We start from the raw sequence: 20,893 nt of genomic DNA, 5'->3' as shown, positions 1-20,893 counted from the left end.
GCATTTTTTTTTCTGGATTAAAAACACTTTACTAGTACACACATGTGTCTTATTCAATAATGTTTCATTGTGGTGCACAACTTATAAATATCACTGCTTAGTATGACTACGATGTGTAAGGTATTATTTATTATATTATTTTATTTATTTGAGATTCTCGTGTGATGCCACAAAAAATTAGATGATATCATTATGGCAGTCTTTTCATTTTACATGGGGCAAGTTCGGGCAAGTAGTTCTCACTTTAAGGATTCCCTATGGGCAAGTCATTTTGGTTTTTAATGTAGAGCCCTGTATGCCTCTCGCCCGAAGACAGCTGGGATAGGCTCCAGCACCCACTGTGACCCTAGTGAGGAAGAAGCGGTATAAAATGAATGAATGAATGAATTTGATCTTTTCCTGTTTAAATTGATCCCGGGTGCGTTCTTTCAGCGCATGTTCGGAGCAGCTCGAGATGTTCTTCAGTTTTAAAAATGGAGGCGATCAATCGGCGCTGGACTGCTGCAGAAAGTTCGTTTTTGATCCAAACTAATTTCAACGACTGGATGAATGAAAAACTGGCAATATGGAGTTATTCCAACAAGTGAAAAAAAAAACTTCGGGAAGTCGATGTTTACGTTTCACTGGGCATGCCCCATTGACTATTCTGTTGGATTATAGCGCCGCATGTAGACAAGAGATTGGAATATTCCTTTTCATGTATACCATTGTTTTCGGAAAGGTCATTCAGAAAGATTCCATTCTGAAAGAGAAAAAGTCATGGTATGTAAACGTGGCTATTGATTGCATTCAGGTTACTCCTGGATTTTGGCCTTGAAATTATATTTTCCATACATCCTGAGAGATGATGCACATGTAGAAGAATGCATCCAGTCTAGCCTTGTCAGAAAAAAAGCACATTTAGACAATTGTTTTCGTCCATTGAGAGACATGAAGTGCTTATTTTCCTATCACGTTCAACTAAACGAATACACCAACAAACATCCTCTTAGTTGTAGAATACAAGGACTCAGATCTCCGCATCGGTACTAATAAAAAAAATAAAATGATCACAGTGAATTTTTCTTAATGATTTAATCACATCGGAGCAGCGCAAACCGGGTCTAACAAGGACAGAAAAACGCTGCACAACTATGCAAGAAGACAAATATCTGAGAGTGTGTATGTATTTCAGATTGTGTGAAACAAATTATTCTCTATATAATGTGATTTTGGAAGGGATTTGTTAGATTTTTTGGGGATTTCTGCTGGTTTTCGTTTCACCTTTTGGAACAGATTAATGAGAAAAATCGAGATTTCGCTGTACTTGCTTTCTAAGCTTTTCTAGAAAGTCAACAATCAAACAATCACCAACAAACATCCACTTAGTTGTAGAATACAAGGACTCAGATCTCAGCATCGGTACTAATAAAAAAAAATAAAATGATCACAGTGAATTTTTGTTAATGATTTAATCACATCGGATTGCTCATTCCAGTGACAAACTGCGGTTACGAGTTTCTGCCAATTGATTTGGATAAGAGCTTGGTCTTATTAGGGGGAGAGTAAAAAAAAAAAAAGAAATGACTTCCCAGTCAGTAGCGTTGCCAAAACGACATCTTTTTTAGTCGTTTATTTCAAGTTGTTCTTGCCAGCTGTTCAGAATCAATTTCTAAAAAGCTTTCGGAATTCCTGCTCGTTAGCTTAATGGATCGTAGGCGTGAAACCTGCAATGAACTGCCCTTGAATTATTTGTGTTCAGAAACACAATTCATATACTATCATAAATGAATATATTTAGGATTGATTTTACATGCAGTTATTGCAATTTAATTAATCTGTACAACTCGTCCATATTTTGATTAATCAGAAAGTACTCATGTTAAGCTTAGATGTATTGCAACCATCGATGTGGCTCATTTATGTATTCGCATGTGGTCACATAAGAGTCATCCGGTTAAAAAAAAAGTCGTTAAAAAAAAAAAAAAGCCAGAAGCAACGCTCCAGCTAATGTTATGTTCTTTGATCCTGACTGTAAACGACCGTTTAGCATTTCCCTCTAATGTGACTCACTGCCGTCACCTGACTCGAGACGGCCCACGAAAGTGCACCATGTGACCTTCCAAAAGAGGCCAATGACATTTCTGTTCTGTTTACGTTGTGATGACCCAGGGCCCGAGAGTGCCATGGTGATCTGGAGTGGGTTCAGGTTGTCACATGGGAGCAGGGAGGACAGTCGGTTGAGCAAATAGAGGAAGCTGCTGTTGTTTTTTTTTGGGGGGGGGGGGTTGCGTAATTGGTGAAGAAGCACCGGAAAGTGAGCAGACAGAAAACGGTGGTCAAGTGTCTATAGAGCTGCATCTGGAATTGACCCTTTGTCCTTATAAATGCTGCTATTTAAAGTATACAAAAAAATAATAATAATAAAATAAAAAAAATAAAGTATACACTACCGCTCAAAAGTTTGGGATTAGTTGCAAATTTTTTTGGTTTTCCAAAGATTTTTTTTTCCATTTCACAAACATTTTTATTCATTTTACAAACAATTAGAATTAATCAGTTTATTTTCAAAGAAGGATGTACATTTTTGCATAGAGTCCTACTATCAACAACTGTCAGTCATCTGCATCAATCTACTGGTATGGCTGCTAATCCAAGTTCATCATTTTATAAGGCTAATAGATTATTGGAAAAACCCATCAAAAAATCTAAACCAGGGGTCTCAAACTCAATTTACTTGGGGGCCACTGGAGCTAGGGTCTGGGCAAGGCTGGGCCACATCAGGTTTTCACAAAAAAAAAAAAAAACGCATTTATTAAAAACAGAAAAATATACAAACTTTTTCAGTGCTTTGGTTCCGATTTTCTACAATAAAAGCTCTGATAAAATATTCCACTGACCTCAAATATCTTAATTTTTATTTTTCTGCACAAAATAAGATGAAAAATAAATAAACAAATCAAGAATAAAGAAACTCAATCAATCAGTAATAAATAAATAAATATAATAATAATAATAATAAAACGGCAAATAATAAAAACTTACATATAGTTGGTGGGTAGACAAATTATTTTTTTTTCAGATTAAAATTTAACAAAGCATTATTAGAGCCCTGTAGACATGACAAAACACGACTATAGTCACATTTATACTCTTTTTATTTACAACATATTGCGCAACTGCAGGGTCTTGAGACACATGCTAACTCGCAAACTAGAGAGCTAGCGACCTAAACGGTAGCCTTCAAGTTATTTCCTTTCAACTTAAATTGCCAAAAACTTACCACTTCCACACGGATAGGGAGGATAACTATTAACAGTTAGAGTATAGAGTATAGCGTATAAGTCGCACAAGGCAAAAAATGCATAATTAGTAAGAAAAAAAAACATACATAAGTCACACTGGAGTATAAGTTGCATTTTTTGCGGGTAATTTATTTTCCAAACTGCTTGACCAAAACAGACATTACATCCTCTTGGAAGGCAAGTTCTAACTAACTCGCCAGCTGGCTCGCTAACTCGCAAACTAGAGAGCTAGCCACCTAAAACGGTAGCCTTCAAGTTATTTCCTTTCAACTTAAATAGCCAAAACCTTACCACTTCCACACGGATAGGGAGGATAACTATTATCAGTTATTTAACCTTTAACATGAACATTAATCATACGTAATAATTTTTTCTGGGTACATGATACCATACAGCATCCATATCAAACTAACATTAAACTTTCATATCAAGGCGGGGGCCTCAAAGTAGTGTCCTACGGGCCATATTTGGCCCGCGGGCCGCGTGTTTGAGACCCCTGATCTAAACTAAAATCTCTTACCATGCTGTTAATTACTCCCTTCAGAGAGCAGCACAAACCGGGTCTAACAAGGACAGAAAAACGCTGCACAAGTGTGCAAGAAGACAAATATCTGAGAGTGTGTATGTATTTCAGATTGTGTGAAACAAATTATTCTCTATATAATGTGATTTTGGAAGGGATTTGTTTGATTTTTTTTTTGTATTTCTGCTGGTTTTCGTTTCACCTTTTGGAACAGATTAATGAGAAAAATTGAGATTTCACTGTACTTGCTTTCTAAGCTTTTCTAGAAAGTCAACAATCATTGACTTGATTAGTTTACATGTGGAAGAACATCATAATAGAGTTAAAAAAATTAGCAATCTTCTTCCTGACATCACATTACATCACATATTTCATCACATGACCAGCGACTCCCAGTACCATCCAATTGCATCATCGTCTATATGACTCACACTTAACCCCCCCCCTGGACAACATCCCCACGCTGCAACGCCACCGTCAATGACTTCTTCTGTCCGTCTGACCCTGCGCTCGCGATGACCCCCCCTACTTCTGTTTGTCAGTGTGTCATTAGAAATGCCTCGCCGCCATTTGCATCTTCTGCCCAGTTAATGCTCCTCTTAAGACACAAAGGGTCTCAGTCATCCGCTTACACTCATAATCCATTTTACTTAGTAGATTATCCGTGGATCATCCATAACCCGTAGTGGACATGGATAAGACGGGCCTCCAGCCAAGATGATTTCATTCAGAGATGGATCTGGATCACATCATGATGTTTTTGTATTAATGTTCATAAAGTGAAACCTATATTAGTTCCGTGAAACACTTAAATAGGCTCACGATTATATCTAGTGAGCTTTAAGGAACATTTATGGAAAAGATAATACAGTAAACCTCGGATAAATCGGACTCGGATATATCGGAAATTCGCTCACAACGGACAGATAAAAAAGAACCGATTTTTCTGTAATGCATTTCCAATAAAAATTCATTGCATATATCGGATTTTTTAGAACGGATTTCGCCTATTTCGGACACAAAATCTCCGGTCCCGTTCCAATGCATTTCCATTAAATTTCCCTCGCATATATCGGATGGCCGCATCGTGGCGCTCCCGATTCGCCGAATCGTGACAGGCCGCTATACGACGTCATTTGCAGTGTTTGCAGCGTTGCCTGCGCGTCCAGGTACATTGGAAACATAGTCAAGGAAGTGCCTTTTTATAACGGATAAAATCCGATTTACGCATATACCGGATATAAATCCGATATATGCGTAAAACGGACATTTTCCGGTATACGCATATAACGGATTTCGCTTATATCGGACAAAACCAGTGGGAACAACTGAATCCGATATATCCGAGGTTTACTGTAATAATAAAAGCAATATGTTTTATTATTGTAGTTGATGATATGCATTCAATAATTGTATTACTTAACTAAGATACAAGTGTCGGTACGACGCTGCACAATTCCACGCAACTACAATAGTGTTAAATTATTCAGTTTCCATTAAACTCCATGTAATTCATTTAATGCAGGCTACTTTTATGGTAGGCTATTCATCTTGAAGCTACGTAGTCGGTCTGGAAAAAAAAAAAAAAAGTCCTGAATTTTGCAGAAGCGGTTATGTGCTGGCAAAGGTCTACTTCCGTGCAGCTGCACAAGTGGCGTTCAAGGAGTATTGAAAAAAATCCTTGAAACCGGCAACAAAGAAATCATTTAACCTGGATGTTCAGTGAAGTGTTGGGGCCGTTTTTCCTATTCTCGGACTGCTAGTTAAAAAAAAAAAAAAAAAAAAACACACACACTTGAGCTCTATTGTGAATTGATTGTGTGATTGATTGAGTGTAAGTGATGGGAACCAGCCGAGTCACTGTTAATTCATTCTCGGCTAGTTTGCCATCTTTTCTGATTGATTGGGTGTTATTGATCATTACCAGCAGAGGCGGTGTTGATTCGGACTCAACTAGTTTGCAGTTTAACCAAGAACAATACTGAAATGTTAAAAAAAAGTCATAGCATTTCAGTATGTGGAATCAAACTATGGAATGGATTGAGTAAGGAAATCAAACAATGCACAACGATGAGCCAATTCAAGAAACAATACAAGCAGTTGATGTTTGCTAAATACAAGGATGAAGAGTCTTGAACCAGTCATGATGTGCTATATATATCACTATATTGACACTTACTATGGTACCCATTATGGCATTGGATGCTCATATCACCTCGTACTTCGGTACGTGACAAAAAAAAAATAATAATTAAAAAAAAATAAATTACATTAAAAAAAAATTATTATTTTTTTTAAAATTATTTTTTAATTAAATTAATTTAACCAGTCATATTGACAGTTACTATGGTACCCATTATGTCATTGGATGCTCATATCACCTCGTACTTCGGTACGTGACAAAAAATAAATTAAAAATTAATTTAATAAAAAAAAATTAAATTACATTTTTTTTAATTTTTATTAATTTTTTTAAATATTTTTTTATTTTTTTTAATTAAATTAATTTAACCAGTCATTGACAGTTACTATGATACCCATTATGTCATTGTATGGCCATATCACCTTGTACTTTGGTACGTGACAAAAATAAATAAAAATAAAAACAAATTAAATAAAATTAAAATAAATTAATAATAATTAAAAAAAAATAAATTACATTAAAAAAAAATATTATTTTTTTTAAATTATTTTTTAATTAAATTAATTTAACCAGTCATATTGACAGTTACTATGGTACCCATTATGTCATTGGATGCTCATATCACCTCGTACTTCGGTACGTGACAAAAAATAAATTAAAAATTAATTAAATTAAAAAAAATTAAATTACATTTTTTTTAATTTTTATTAATTTTTTTAAATATTTTTTTTATTTTTTTTTATTAAATTAATTTAACCAGTCATTGGCAGTTACTATGATACCCATTATGTCATTGTATGGCCATATCACCTTGTACTTTGGTACGTGACAAAAATAAATAAAAATAAAAACAAATTAAATAAAATTAAAATAAATTAATAATAATTAAAAAAAAATTAATAATTTAATAAATTATTAAAAATACATTTTAATAAATTTAAATTAATTAAATAAATAAATAACAAAGGCAGGAGGTGAACAAATGTAACAGATGCAGGGGTAGGATTTAATAAGCTTTGCTTCTTCCTACTCCTTTTGGACATGTGGAACTGGGAACTGATTATGGGATGCATTCAATTGTAATCTGATGGACGTTCAAATGAAATAAAACCATTACCATTACTATTCCCAATATGACGTAGAAGTTGGATCCATTTTCGACTCCTCGCTCAATGCGACACCGGCATGGAAATAGGAGTTCAGAACATTCAGAAACAGATTCTTCCATCCATTAAGACGATATAACATTTGATACATTGCTCCTCTTAATACCCAATAGAATCAGAGACCATCTTAATGCTCTAGTTATGATCATAGACTTTATGCAATCATATATCTAAAAGCGTGTCTAATTTTGTTTATTCATGTCTTACCGTCACACAAATGGCCGCAACGAAGGGGAGTGCAACATTCACTCTTTAAGAGCAGCTTCCGACTCCTTTTGTCATCTCATTATTCCTTTCTTCTCTCTAACAGCTGTGCTTTTTTGGGGGAGCCTCACCACTTCCTGCTGGGTTTTGTACCCTGGCTGAATCCCCTGTTTGGGTTGGCTTACTAGCCCAGTGTATGTGTGTGTGTGGGGGGGGGTGGCTGTTTTCTGTAGAAATCTGTCTGGGCGTTCTCTCCTTCCATGCCTGTTATTCCAACGCTGGTTTCATCGTGATGAAAAACAGCATGCTTTGCCATGAACTTGTTTCCAACTTTAACAAGCGGTATTGTGCATCGATCAACAGGATGAAAAGAGGAATTAAAAAAAAAAAAAAAAAGATGAAAGCGGCTTAATGCGCCTTTTATTCTTGATTACGCTTTAACACTCTTTTTTTTCCCGTCCTTGTCACGCCGCCGTACAGGAAGGAGCAGAGCATCCTGTCGCCAGTGAACTGCTGGAACCTGTTGTTGCTTCAGGTGAAGAGGGAGAGCCGAGACCACGCCACACTGTCCGACCTCTACCTCAACAACATCATTCCTCGTTTTGCGCAGATTAGTGAAGACTCGGGACGCCTCTTCAAAAAGGCAAGGCTCTCATACATCATCTGTAGTAACATACATTGCACCTTAATACGCTGGAGGGACCGGGACTGGTGGCCAGCCCATCACAGATAGCACATATAGACAAACAACCATTCACACTCACATTCATACTTATGGACAATTTGGAGTCGCTAATTAACCTAGCATGTTTTTTTTTTTTGGAATGTGGGAGTACCCGGAGAAAACCCACTCATTCACGGGGAGAACATGCAAACTCCACAGAGAAAATGGTCTAAGGTGGAATTGAACTCGGGTCTCCTAGCTGTGAGGCCTGCGTGCTAAGGTCTAATAATTCATTCATTCATTCATTTTCTACCGCTTTTTCCTCACGAGGGTCGCGGGGGTGCTGGAGCCTATCCCAGCTGTCTTTTGGGCGCGAGGCGGGGTACACCCTGGACTGGTGGCCAGCCAATCACAGATAGCACATATAGACAAACAACCATTCACACTCACATTCATACCTATGGACAATTTGGAGTCGCTAATTAACCTAGCATGTTTTTTTTTGGAATGTGGGAGTACCCGGAGAAAACCCACTCATTCACGGGGAGAACATGCAAACTCCACAGAGAAAATGGTCTAAGGTGGAATTGAACTCGGGTCTCCTAGCTGTGAGGCCTGCGTGCTAAGCTCTAATAATTCATTCATTCATTCATTCATTCATTCATTTATTTTCTACCGCTTTTTCCTCACGAGGGTCGCGGGGGTGCTGGAGCCTATCCCAGCTGTCTTTTGGTCGAGAGGCGGGGTACACCCTGGACTGGTTGCCAGCCAATCACAGGGCACATATAGACAAACAACCATTCACACTCACATTCATACCTATGGACAATTTGGAGTCGCTAATTAACCTAGCATGTTTTTTTTTGGAATGTGGGAGGAAACCGGAGAAAACCCACTCATTCACGGGGAGAACATGCAAACTCCACAGAGAAAATGGTCTAAGGTGGAATTGAACTCGGGTCTCCTAGCTGTGAGGCCTGCGTGCTAAGCTCTAATAATTCATTCATTCATTCATTCATTTTCTACCGCTTTTTCCTCACAAGGGTCGCGGGGGTGCTGGAGCCTATCCCAGCTGTCTTTTGGGCGAGAGGCGGGGTACACCCTGGACTGGTGGCCAGCCAATCACAGGGCACATATAGTAGACAAACAACCATTCACACTCACATTCATACCTATGGACAATTTGGAGTCGCTAATTAACCTAGCATGTTTTTTTTTGGAATGTGGGAGGAAACCGGAGTACCCGGAGAAAACCCACTCATTCACGGGGAGAACATGCAAACTCCACACAGAGATGGCCGAGGGTGGAATTGAACCCTGGTCTCCTCGCTGTGAGGTCTGCGTGCTAACCACTAGACCGCTGTGCCGCCCGCAAGGTTAATTAGCCACTCCAAATTGTCCATAGGCGGTTTAGCGGTTCTTGTCCTCCTATATAGCCCAAACCCTGAATCACAGCTCAGAACCATACATAATACTTCAGACACTACAATACAGTATCGTGAAAACTGGAAGAATCAAAGTAATGTGCACAAATGAAGGAAAACTGTCAAAAAATCTTGTGGTGAAAGTCAACATAAACGTACAAGCAATGTTTAGTTTTGGTTTCAGTTATGCCGACAACCTCTTATGTTGACATTAGTCAGGCAGTGTAATGGTTCCTCTATATCGGTATTATTTAGTATCAGTATCTGTATCCTTGTGCGACCTTTAGAGGTCTATTTTTCCAACAATTATGTTTGAAGGTCCGCATTGTACAGAACCTGAAAAAATAAATGTAATTAAAAAAAGTAAAAATTTGTTTAATTAAAAAAAATTAACTTACATTTTTTTTTAATTTAATACATTTTTTAAATTATTTTTTTAATTAAATTAATTTAACCAGTCATATTGACAGTTACTATGGTACCTATTATGTCATTGTATGGCCATATCACCTTGTACTTTGGTACGCGACAAAAATAAAAAATAAAGAAAAATAAAAACAAATTAAATAAAATTAAAATAAATAAAAAATTATGTGAAGCCAGACAGATGAGCGTAGAGGCCCGAGGAGAAGTTCAGAGGTCAAGATTCCCAGTTGATTGACAGGATGGCTCAAACCATTGCTGATTGCTTTTAGATTGTTTTAGTCTGACCGGTCTTTAAAGACCGGCGGGCGTGGCAACCTCACTTATTCCGTTACATCAGTTAGTTTTTTTTGTTTGTTTGTTGTTTTTTTTTGCCGCGGCATCGTAAATCCTCCTTTCTGTCGCCATCTTTCTCCACAAGCATTCATCCCACTCATTCTCATTCTGACCTTTTGTCTGTTATTCAAAGTAATCTTCCCGGTTTGTTTTTCCCGTATTCCTAGACAAACATTTAGCTTCCCTCCATCTTATTTCTCTACCAACCGATTCCTATGTTGCTCTCTACAAGTCTTTGTATCAAAACTGAGTACACGCCTCCCAAAAAAACAATCAATATTGAATATATTATTGTGGTAATATCAGTAATAGTTCATATACACTCTGACAGTGTTAATCAAAAAAGTCATGTCAGTTTATCCGTCTCTTGCAACCAATCATCAGTCACTCGGGATCCTCTCTCTCACCTTTCCATTGACCGACCTCGTTTCCTTGCATCATATCCATCAAGTCCACTGCCGCCCTACTCGTTATACCCATCAGTCCCTCCGTGCTCGATCGCCTATCCTGACTGATGAGACCGTTGCTTAACATCACGCCGGAGTTGGTTTGCTCGTTTACGGGACAAACAATGCAAAATTACTGTATGTAATCTTGCTAATGACTAGGGCTGACTTTGACTAAGGATTTACATCAGGGGTCTCAAACACGCGGCCCGCGGGCCAAATGTGGCCCGCAGGACACTACTTTGCGGCCCCGCGCAAGTTTTAATATGGATGCTGTATGTTAGTTATCCTAATAGTTATCCTCCCTATCCATGTGGAAGTGGTAAGTTTTTGGCGATTTAAGTTTAAAGGGAATAACTTGAAGGATACCGTTTAAAGGTCGCTAGCTCTCTAGTTTGCGAGTTAGCATGTGTCTCAAGACCCTGCAGTTGCGCAATATGTTGTAAATAAAAAGAGTATAAATGTGACTATAGTCGTGTTTTGTCATGTCTACAGGGCTCTAATAATGCTTTGTTCATTTTAATCTGAAAAAAATCATTTGTCTACCCACCAACTATATGTGGTTTGTTAATTTTTAATTATTTGCCGTTTTTTTATTATTATTATATTTATTTATTACTGATTGATTTTCTTTATTCTTGATTTGTTTATTTATTTTTCATCTTATTTTGTGCAGAAAAATAAAAATGAAGATATTTGAGAACAGTGGAATGTTTTATCAGAGCTTTTATTGTAGAAAATCGAAACCAAAGCAAAGTTTATTCATTTTTCTGTTTTTAATAAATGTGTTTTTTTATTCTTTTTTTTGTTGAAAACCTGATGCATAAATAAATAGGCTCAGCAGCACCCATGGCCACCCCTCATGTAGTCAGAACGGTACAATCTGGATCACATGAATATTTTAGGGTTCTCCTGCGAGATTGATAGTTGAATCACACTCCTGGATCAAATTGTCCAATACTCCACTATCCTAAGGCACCCCCCATTAATGACACTACAACTAATTGTCAATAAGCTGCTTGTTCACGGTGATTAACTCATTCTAATCTGTCTCTCCAGAGCAAAGAGGTTGGCGTGCAGCTGCAAGAGGACTTGATGAAAGTTCTCAATGAGCTCTATTCGGTAAGACAAAGCACTTCTGTTGCATTACAAATATGATGATTTTTAAATGTGTAAGTCAAGGAAGTAAATGCAGTATGTGGAATCAAACTATGGAATGGATTGAGTAAGGAAATCAAACAATGCACAACGATGAGCCAATTCAAGAAACAATACAAGCAGTTGATGTTTGCTAAATACAAGGATGAAGAGTCTTGAACCAGTCATGATGTGCTATATATATCACTATATTGACACTTACTATGGTACCCATTATGGCATTGGATGCTCATATCACCCCGTACTTCGGTACGGGACAGAAACAGAAATTAAATTAAATTAAATTAAATTAAATTAAATTAAATTAAATTAAATTAAATTAAATTAAATTAAATTAAATTAAATTAAATTAAATTAAATTAAATTAAATTAAATTAAATTAAATTAAACTTTTTAAAAAATTAAATTGAAATAAATTAGTTTTTTTTAATTAAATTACATTTTTTAAATTAAATTACATTTTTTAATTAAATTAAAAAAATGTTAATTAAATTGAAATAAATTACTTTTTTAAATTAAATTACATTTTTTAAATTAAATTAATTTTTTTTAATTAAATTACATTTTTTTATTAAATTACATTAAAAAAATTAATTAAATTAAATTACATTTTTTTAATTAAATTACATTTTTTTTAATTAAATTACATTTTTTTAAATTAAATTACATTACTTTTTTTTTATTAAATTACATTTGGAAAGCAGGAAGTGAACAAATGTAACAGTTACTGATTGTAAAAGTACCAGATGGAGGGGTAGGATTTAATAAGCTTTGCTTCTTCCTACTCCTTTTGGACATGTGGAACTGTGAACTCATTATGGGATGCAACCATTACCATTACCAAATGCAGATTTCAATGGTGATATTTTAATGTGGGGTTAAAAAAAAACAACACCAACCACTTAAGTACTGGAAAACTGCAGTAGTGTCTGTCCATGACAATGTTGGACATAACACAGACGACACAAATCATCCATGATTCATTCTGTTGCAGATCTACTTGACTTGCGGTCTGCAAACGCTTACATGACATTAGAATGGCCTTCAACTGTTCTGTTCACACTTTTTATTTTTATTTTTTGTTACATAAATGGTTGTCTCACGCTGTCAGGAGCATCACAAAGTCTACTTACTTACACATGTGTCGGTGGTGACGCACGTTGTATATTACGGTCTGTGTTTAGCTTTACCTCATGTCACCGGTTCTAGTTTGTGACTTATAAATAAATCTGCTTTAAATGACGACGTGCATATGCGCTCTCATAAACAAAGCGGTGACTAAAACCGGGGAGTTGGGAGCGGAATGGTATAATGATGGCTGCGGTGCAACTAGGGCTGAGCAAGCTTGATTCAGCACTTTCATGTGTTTGACCACCGTGTCCAAAGTAGAGTAGAACTAGTGTGTGACTCCTTTTGCACTAAAAAAAATAAAAATAAAAAAGTGGAATTCTTCATCATTTTCCCAAAGGCACACTTTGGGAAAAAAAAAAAAACAGCCGTGTCAGTCATGTTTTCCGGCAATTCCTACTGTTCCCAGGTGATGAAGACGTACCACATGTACAACACCGACAGCATCAATGCAGAGTCCAAGCTCAAGGAGGCGGAGAAGCAGGAGGAGAAACAGATGGGGCGCTCCAGTCGCCAAGACGATCGCCAGACACCGCGCTCGCCAGACACGCTCGCCAGCATCAAGGCTGACGACAAACCCATCCGCCGCTCCAGCGTCAAAAAAATCGAAAAGATGAAGGAGAAGGTGAGAAGTCAACATGTTAGTGTGTGTTTCTCATGGAACATTCATGACCGAACTGTCAACGCCGACATGCTATGCATAACTCTGGGATGATCGGTCCTTTGTTCTTCACTTTACTTGTCCCATCATCTTCTGTGCTCTGTTCCGTCAGAGACAAGCCAAGTACACAGAGAACAAGTTGAAGGCCATCAAGGCCAGGAACGAATACCTGCTCGCTCTTGAGGCCACCAATAGCTGCGTCTTCAAATATTACATCCATGACCTCGCCGATATTATTGACGTGAGTATGAAAACATTACTTTGCTGCTTGGGTGGACAGCAGGTTTTAGCTCAGGGGTCTCAAACTCAATTTACTTGGGGGGGGGGGCACTGGAGCTCGGGTCTGGGTGAGACTGTGCCGCATCAGGTTTTCCAAAAAAAAACAAAAAAACATTTATTAAAAACAAAAAAAATTGAAAAAAACTTTGCTTTGGTTCCAATTTTCTACAAGAAAAGCTCTGATAAAATATTCCACTGTTCTCAAATTATTTTTCTACACAAAATAAGATGAAAAATAAATAAACAAATCAAGAATAAAGAAAATCAATCACTAAGTAATGAATAAATAAATATAATACTAATAATAAAACAGCAAATAATTAAAACTTAAGAAACCACATATAGTTGGTGGGTAGACAAATTATTTTTTTTCAGATTAAAATGAACAAAGCATTATTAGAGCCCTGTAGACATGACAAAACACGACTATAGTCACATTTATACTCTTTTTATTTACAACATATTGCGCAACTGCAGGGTCTTGACACCCATGCTAACTCGCAAACTAGAGAGCTAGCGACCTAAACGGTAGCCTTCAAGTTATTTCCTTTCAACTTAAATAGCCAAAAACTTACCACTTCCACACGGATAGGGAGGATAACTATTAACAGTTATTTAACCTTTAACATGAACATGAATCAAACGTAATAATTTTTTTCTGGGTACATGATACCATACAGCATCCATATTAAAACCGGCGCGGGCCGTACTAACATTAAACTTTCATATCAAGGCGGGGGCCTCAAAGTGGTGTCCTGCGGGCCACATTTGGCCCGCGGGCCGCGTGTTTGAGACCCCTGTTTTAGCTCTTTGTTTATAGTTAATATGTCTGTCAGACACATATATATATATATTTTTTGTGCGGAACACAAGTCGCACTTTTATTTATATTCACATAGTATAATTTATGAATTTGGACGAATTTTGGAATTTTCATGTTTTTTGAAAACATGCGGCGAAGGCAAAATGCATTGCGTTATTGGAATACATCACAGTTCCGTATCCAAGAATTGCAATACATTTGTTCACAGTACTAATGTGCTAAAAGAGTGAAGTATCTTCAATCAAACTATGCATATTTCTTTGCGTGTGCAGTGCTGTGACCTGGGCTACCACGCCAGCCTTCACCGCGCCTTGAGGACCTACTTGTCTGCAGAACAGAACGTGGAGACGTCCAAGCACACCGGCTTGGAGACCCTAGAAGGGGCGGCAGAGAGCCTGGAGCCCAATGGGGACAAACAGAAGCTGATGGAGACCTACAACAACGTATTCTGCCCTCCAGCTCGCTTTGACTTCCAGTCGCATATGGGAGACACGGTAATATGTTGTTTTGGATGTAGCACTAGCCACGGATACATGGACCCAAATATTCCAATTGCATTCGGTTTATTTGCTGAAACAGAAAGAATGTAACATTTGTATACACCTCATTCCCAAAGAAAAGTGCCAATCCGAATGAATATATAATCGGATTCACGGGGGTGGAATATTCCTTTCCCCAATCCGATTGAGGTATCTTGTACCCGCTCAATCGGAAAGTTGTCAGGGTGCGTTCTTCTTCTGTTGTTTATTAGCGGTTGGCAAGCAGCTTTCGTGTGCATTAGCGCCACCTGTGGAACAGAATCTTATTCATTATTTAATGATTAAAATATTATATTTTATATATTAATTATTAACTATAATTTATATTATATATTATATATTATATATTAATTTATATTTTATATAAAATTGTATAATTTTTTTTATTAGCGGTTGGCAAGCAGCTTTTGTGTGCATTACCGCCACCGGTGGAACAGAATCTTATTAATTATTTCATGATTAAAATAGTATATGTTATATATTAATTATAATTTATATTATATATTATATATATTATATATTAATTTATATTTCATATGAAATTTTATAATTTTTTTATTAGCGGTTGGCAAGCAGCCTTCGTGTGCATTAGCGCCATCTGTGGAACAGAATCTTATTCATTATTTAATGATTAAAATATTATATTTTATATATTAATTATTAATTATAATTTATATTATATATATATAATATTTTATTAAAATTTTAAATTATATACATTTACATCTACATAAATGTATTACATTTATGTAGATTTATTTACATCTACATATACATTTACATTTACATATACATCATATATTAAATTTTATAATTTTTTATTAGTGTTTGGCAAGCAGCAGTGGAACAGAATCTTATTAATTATTTAACAATTAAAATATTATATTTTATATATTAATTATAATTTATATTGTATTATATATATATTATATATTAATTCGTATTTTATATTAATTTTTTTTATTAGAAAATAAAATATATATCTACATAAAACATGTCCTGAGTTTAATTATAAAATATTAAATGTAAACGTGGCTAATGTGAATGTGTAACCTGTAACCTTCTAAATACCATAATTATATTAACCTATAATATTCTATGTAAATATGTATAGTAGTATTCCCCTTTATATGTCAACTTTATGTACTACTTCTGTACTTTGTAACTTTATAATGACGTCAAATAACTAACATACTCTGTGGCGATGCAGATGGGAGTGGTGTGCGCTCAGCAGCCACTAGAAGGTGAGCTTCTCCAAAGATGTCAGCAGCTTCAGTCCCGTCTCTCCACGCTGAAGATAGAGAACGAAGAGGTTTGGCCACGCCCTTTATTTATACTCTACGTATCCGTCTCGATGCGGATCCGAGTCGTGGCTTCATCGTTCCTGTTCCTCATCAGGTGAAGAAGACCATGGAGGCCACTCTGTCCACCATACAGGACATGGTGACCGTGGAGGATTATGACGTGTCCGAGTGCTTCCACCACAGCAACAGCATGGAGTCTGTCAAGTCCACATTCAGTGAATCCTACCTGAGCAAGCCCAGCCTCGCTAAGAGGCGTGCTAACCAACAGGAAACGGAACAGTTCTACTTCACGGTCAGTGGCAGGTCACGGCAAGAGTGGGGGTGGGATTTATTGATTCTAAATCAAATCAAATCAACTTTATTTGTATAGCACTTTTTCCTGCAAAGACATTCAACACAATGTGCTTTACAGAATTAAAAACAATTACCACAATTAAAAGGAAAAACAATTACTAAGAAAGCTAGACTAAAAGACTAAAAAAAAGACTAAAACGACTAAAAGCATAAAATAGGACAAAAAGAAAAGTTTAAAAATATTAATTAAAAGCCTGATTAAAAAGGTGTGTAATCTTTTTTTTTTTAAATATCAACAGTCTCCGCAGTCCTGAGGCTCATCAGGTTTTCAAAAAAAACCCGTTTATTAAAAACTGGAAAAAAAACAATAAAAAAAAACTATCTTCAATGCTTTTGCTTCTGCTATACCCTACACTTTTTCAGTACTTTGGTTGCGGTTTTCCACACCAAAATATCTGATAAAACATTCCACTGTTCTCAAATATCTTAATTTTTATTTTTCTATACACAAAATAAGATAAAAAAAAAACAAATTAAGAATAAAGACAATAAATCAATCAATCAGTAATAAATAAGTAAAATAATAATAAAACAGCAAATAAGAAAAACGTAAGAAACCAGTAGAAAAATTATTTTTTTCAGATTTAAATGTACAGTATTAACAGTTATTTAACCTTTAACATGAACATTAATGAAACTTAATAATTTGACCCAATTAGCAAGTTAGCATCGTACTCGGTTCCATCTGGGAGCAGCGTCGTAACTTTAATAACATGTTTCATGAGATGCTTTATCTCGACGTGTATTTTCCGTTTTATTCCAAATCATTTTCCTGCATTTATTTGTACCCGGCGTCATAAGCCTTTAGCTTCATTGCTAATCCAAAAACAGCAAAACAGGGTAGGGTAACTGTATGGGCGGGGGCAAAAATCATGTTAATTGTGTCCGGTGTGCACACGGTCATTTCAACATTAAACTTTGGTATCAAGGTGGGGGGCCTCAAACTAGCGTCTCGCGGGCCGCATTTGGCCCGCGGGCCGCGAGTTTGAGACCCCGGTCTACACGGAATTCTACACGGAATCTGAACTTTTTTTTTTCTTTTTTGTAGAAGCTGAAGGAATTTCTTGAAGGTAGGAACCTGATCACCAAGCTGGAGGCCAAGCATGACCTCATTCAGAAGACCATAGGAGAGAGTGAGTGTCCTTCATACCTTCTTAGACACGTACTGTATGGGGAGGAGGTCACAGCGACCATATGTGGCTGCAGATGTACCGACGGAGGAGGGGGCATCGGGGGGGGGGGGGGGGGGGGGTTCTTCCTCAGGAAATGTCAGTATTTCCGCAGCTGAGCAGGAAAAGCGTTTGTGTCCTTCTGTCTCACATTTCGACTATAACTGACCCCCGGCCATGTCCTGTTCCTCCCCCCCCACACACTTTTAGGTCAGAAGACTGACTGTTGCCTTGCCAGGTACGTGAGACCAGTAAAGGAAGTGCATGAAAAACACACAAAAACACCAACACAATCACGTCTCCGTACGCCATAGTCGGGTTTCAAACTCCCATTTCTTGGCACTCAGGCCTATTATTTGCAAGATATTCTCAACATATGTGTCCGTGTGTAAAATAAAGTGTTACCAGAGTTGGGTGCTTATAAATAGGATCACTCTGGAGGCTTAATGACAGACTGCTCTCTCTCTCTCTCGTTCTCGCTCGCTCGCTCACTCGCTCGCTCGCTGTCGTAGTGGACGGAGAAACTCTGCAGTACGGAAACAGGTAATTATGTGTCATAAGTGTGTGTGTGTTTCTGTGTTTTTATATTTTTTCAAAGCCGACACACAGATGTGTGTATCTGGAATAGAGTTAATATATACTCACACCCATGCAGTATTAAATAAGGTGATCAAAACATCACCGAAGCGCCCCCTTGTGGTATATTTCTATGTACTGCACATTCATTCATTCATTTTTTTTACCGCTTTTCCTCATGAGGGTCGTAAAGGGTTGTGCTGGAGCCTATCCCAGCTGTCTTCCGGCGAGAGGCGGGGTACACTCTGGACTGGTGGCCAGCCAATCACAGGGCACATATAGACAAACAACCATTCACACTCACATTCATACCTATGGACAATTTGGAGTCGCTAATTAACCTAGCATGTTTTTTTTTTTGGAATGTGGGAGGAAACCGTGGAGTACCCGGAAAAAAACCCACGCATGCACGGGGGAGAACAGTCTCCTAGCTGTGCGGCCTGTGCGCTAACCACTCAACCACCGTGCAGCAAAGAGTTCTTTTGTGACTTCATTCATTCATTCATTTTCTACCGTTTTTCCTCATGAGGGTCATAAAAGGGGGTGCTGGAGCCTATCCCAGCTGTCTTCCGGCGAGAGGCGGGGTACACCCTGGACTGGTGGTCAGCCAATCACAGCGCACATATAGACAAACAACCATTCACACTCACATTCATACCTATGGACAATTTGGAGTCGCTAATTAACCTAGCATGTTTTTTTTTGGAATGTGGGAGGAAACCGTGGAGTACCCGGAAAAAAACCCACGCATGCACAGGGGGAGAACAGTCTCCTAGCTGTGCGGCCTGTGCGCTAACCACTCAACCACCGTGCAGCAAAGAGTTCTTTTGTGACTTCATTCATTCATTTTCGACAGTTTTTCCTCATGAGGGTCGCAAAGGGGGGTGCTGGAGCCTATCCCAGCTGTCTTCCGGCGAAAGTCGAGGTACACCCTGGACTGGTCGCCAGCCAATCACAGGGCACATATAGACAAACAACCATTCACACTCACATTCATACCTATGGATGATCTGGATTTGCTAATTAACCTAGCATGCTTTTGGAATGTGGGAGGAAACCGTGGAGTACCCGGAAAAAACCCACGCATGCACGGGGGAGAACAGTCTCCTAGCTGTGCGGCCTGTGCGCTAACCACTCAACCACCGTGCAGCAAAGAGTTCTTTTGTGACTTAAAATCAATAATTTGAGCTTTAGGTTCTTATCGGCCACCCTGGGCCTGTCCATGCGTGGGTTTTCTCCGGGTACTCCGGTTTCCTCCCACATTCCAAAAAACATGCTAGGTTAATTAGCGACTTCAAATTGTCCATAGGTATGAATGTGAGTGTGAATGGTTGTTTGTCTATATGTGCCCTGTGATTGGCTGGCCACCAGTCCAGGGTGTACCCCGCCTCTCGCCCGAAGACAGCTGGGATAGGCTCCAGCACCCCCGCGACCCTCGTGAGGAAAAAGCGGTAGAGCGGCACAGCGGTCTAGTGGTTAGCGCGCAGACCTCACAGCTAAGAGACCAGGGTTTGATTCCACCCTTGGGCATCTCTGTGTGGAGTTTGCATGTTCTCCCCGTGCATGCGTGGGTTTTCTCCGGGTACTCCGGTTTCCTCCCACATTCCAAAAACATGCTAGGTTAATTAGCGACTCCAAATTGTCCATAGGTATGAATGTGAGTGTGAATGGTTGTTTGTCTATATGTGCCCTGTGACTGGCTGGCCCACCAGTCCAGGGTGTACCCCGCCTCTTGCCCGAAGACGGCTGGGATAGGCTCCAGCACCCCCCCCCCCCCACGACCCTCATGAGGAAAAGCGGTAGAAAATGAATGAATGAATTAAATACGGGCGGGCCGTATTCAAACACTCAGCGGCCCGGATGTGGCCCCCGGGCCACAGTTTGCGCCACCTCTGATTTAAGCTATTTTTATGAATTCAATCATAGTTGCCGTCCATTTCAAGTACAAATATGTCCTTTTCTGACAAATATGTTTCACCATGTATGGTTTTATGAAAAACCCAAACAAAAAAAAGAAAAGCACGGTATCCTAGCAACAGCAGCCTCCTTATGTCTGGTACTGCTTCCTCTGATGCATGTACACACATAAGATAGCTGCTGTTTTTGACCTATTTTTTTCCTTCCACACCAGCTACCTGTTTGTCTTTTGAATTGATAAAAATGTATGAATAATAATAATGATAATAATAATTGATAATAATAATGCTGTGCCACTCTTTAGGAATCAGGTGAAGCCATTCCTCTGATGGTGGAGAGCTGCATCCGCTTCATCAGTCGCCATGGTGAGGA

At 38.1% G+C, this 20,893-nt stretch overlaps 1 protein-coding gene across 2 annotated transcripts in view; it reads left to right on the top strand.

Moving 5' to 3' along the window:
- srgap2 (SLIT-ROBO Rho GTPase activating protein 2) overlaps positions 1 to 20,893 on the top strand; it is an 80,947-nt gene that overhangs the window by 47,329 nt on the left and 12,725 nt on the right. For both annotated transcript variants that reach the window (XM_058055621.1, XM_058055620.1), the window contains exons 3-13: positions 7,801 to 7,963; positions 11,673 to 11,735; positions 13,309 to 13,524; positions 13,673 to 13,801; positions 14,935 to 15,156; positions 16,412 to 16,513; positions 16,600 to 16,797; positions 17,908 to 17,992; positions 18,239 to 18,266; positions 18,541 to 18,571; positions 20,826 to 20,886. In XM_058055621.1, coding sequence (XP_057911604.1) covers positions 7,801 to 7,963; positions 11,673 to 11,735; positions 13,309 to 13,524; positions 13,673 to 13,801; positions 14,935 to 15,156; positions 16,412 to 16,513; positions 16,600 to 16,797; positions 17,908 to 17,992; positions 18,239 to 18,266; positions 18,541 to 18,571; positions 20,826 to 20,886 — 1,298 coding nt within the window. The remainder of the gene's footprint in view (positions 1 to 7,800; positions 7,964 to 11,672; positions 11,736 to 13,308; positions 13,525 to 13,672; positions 13,802 to 14,934; positions 15,157 to 16,411; positions 16,514 to 16,599; positions 16,798 to 17,907; positions 17,993 to 18,238; positions 18,267 to 18,540; positions 18,572 to 20,825; positions 20,887 to 20,893) is intronic.

Source organism: Doryrhamphus excisus, chromosome 18 (genome assembly GCF_030265055.1).
Source record: "Doryrhamphus excisus isolate RoL2022-K1 chromosome 18, RoL_Dexc_1.0, whole genome shotgun sequence".
NCBI classification, from domain to species: domain Eukaryota; kingdom Metazoa; phylum Chordata; class Actinopteri; order Syngnathiformes; family Syngnathidae; genus Doryrhamphus; species Doryrhamphus excisus.
Note: the sequence above shows the minus strand (reverse complement) of the source record. Positions and strands in the feature narration are given on the sequence as shown.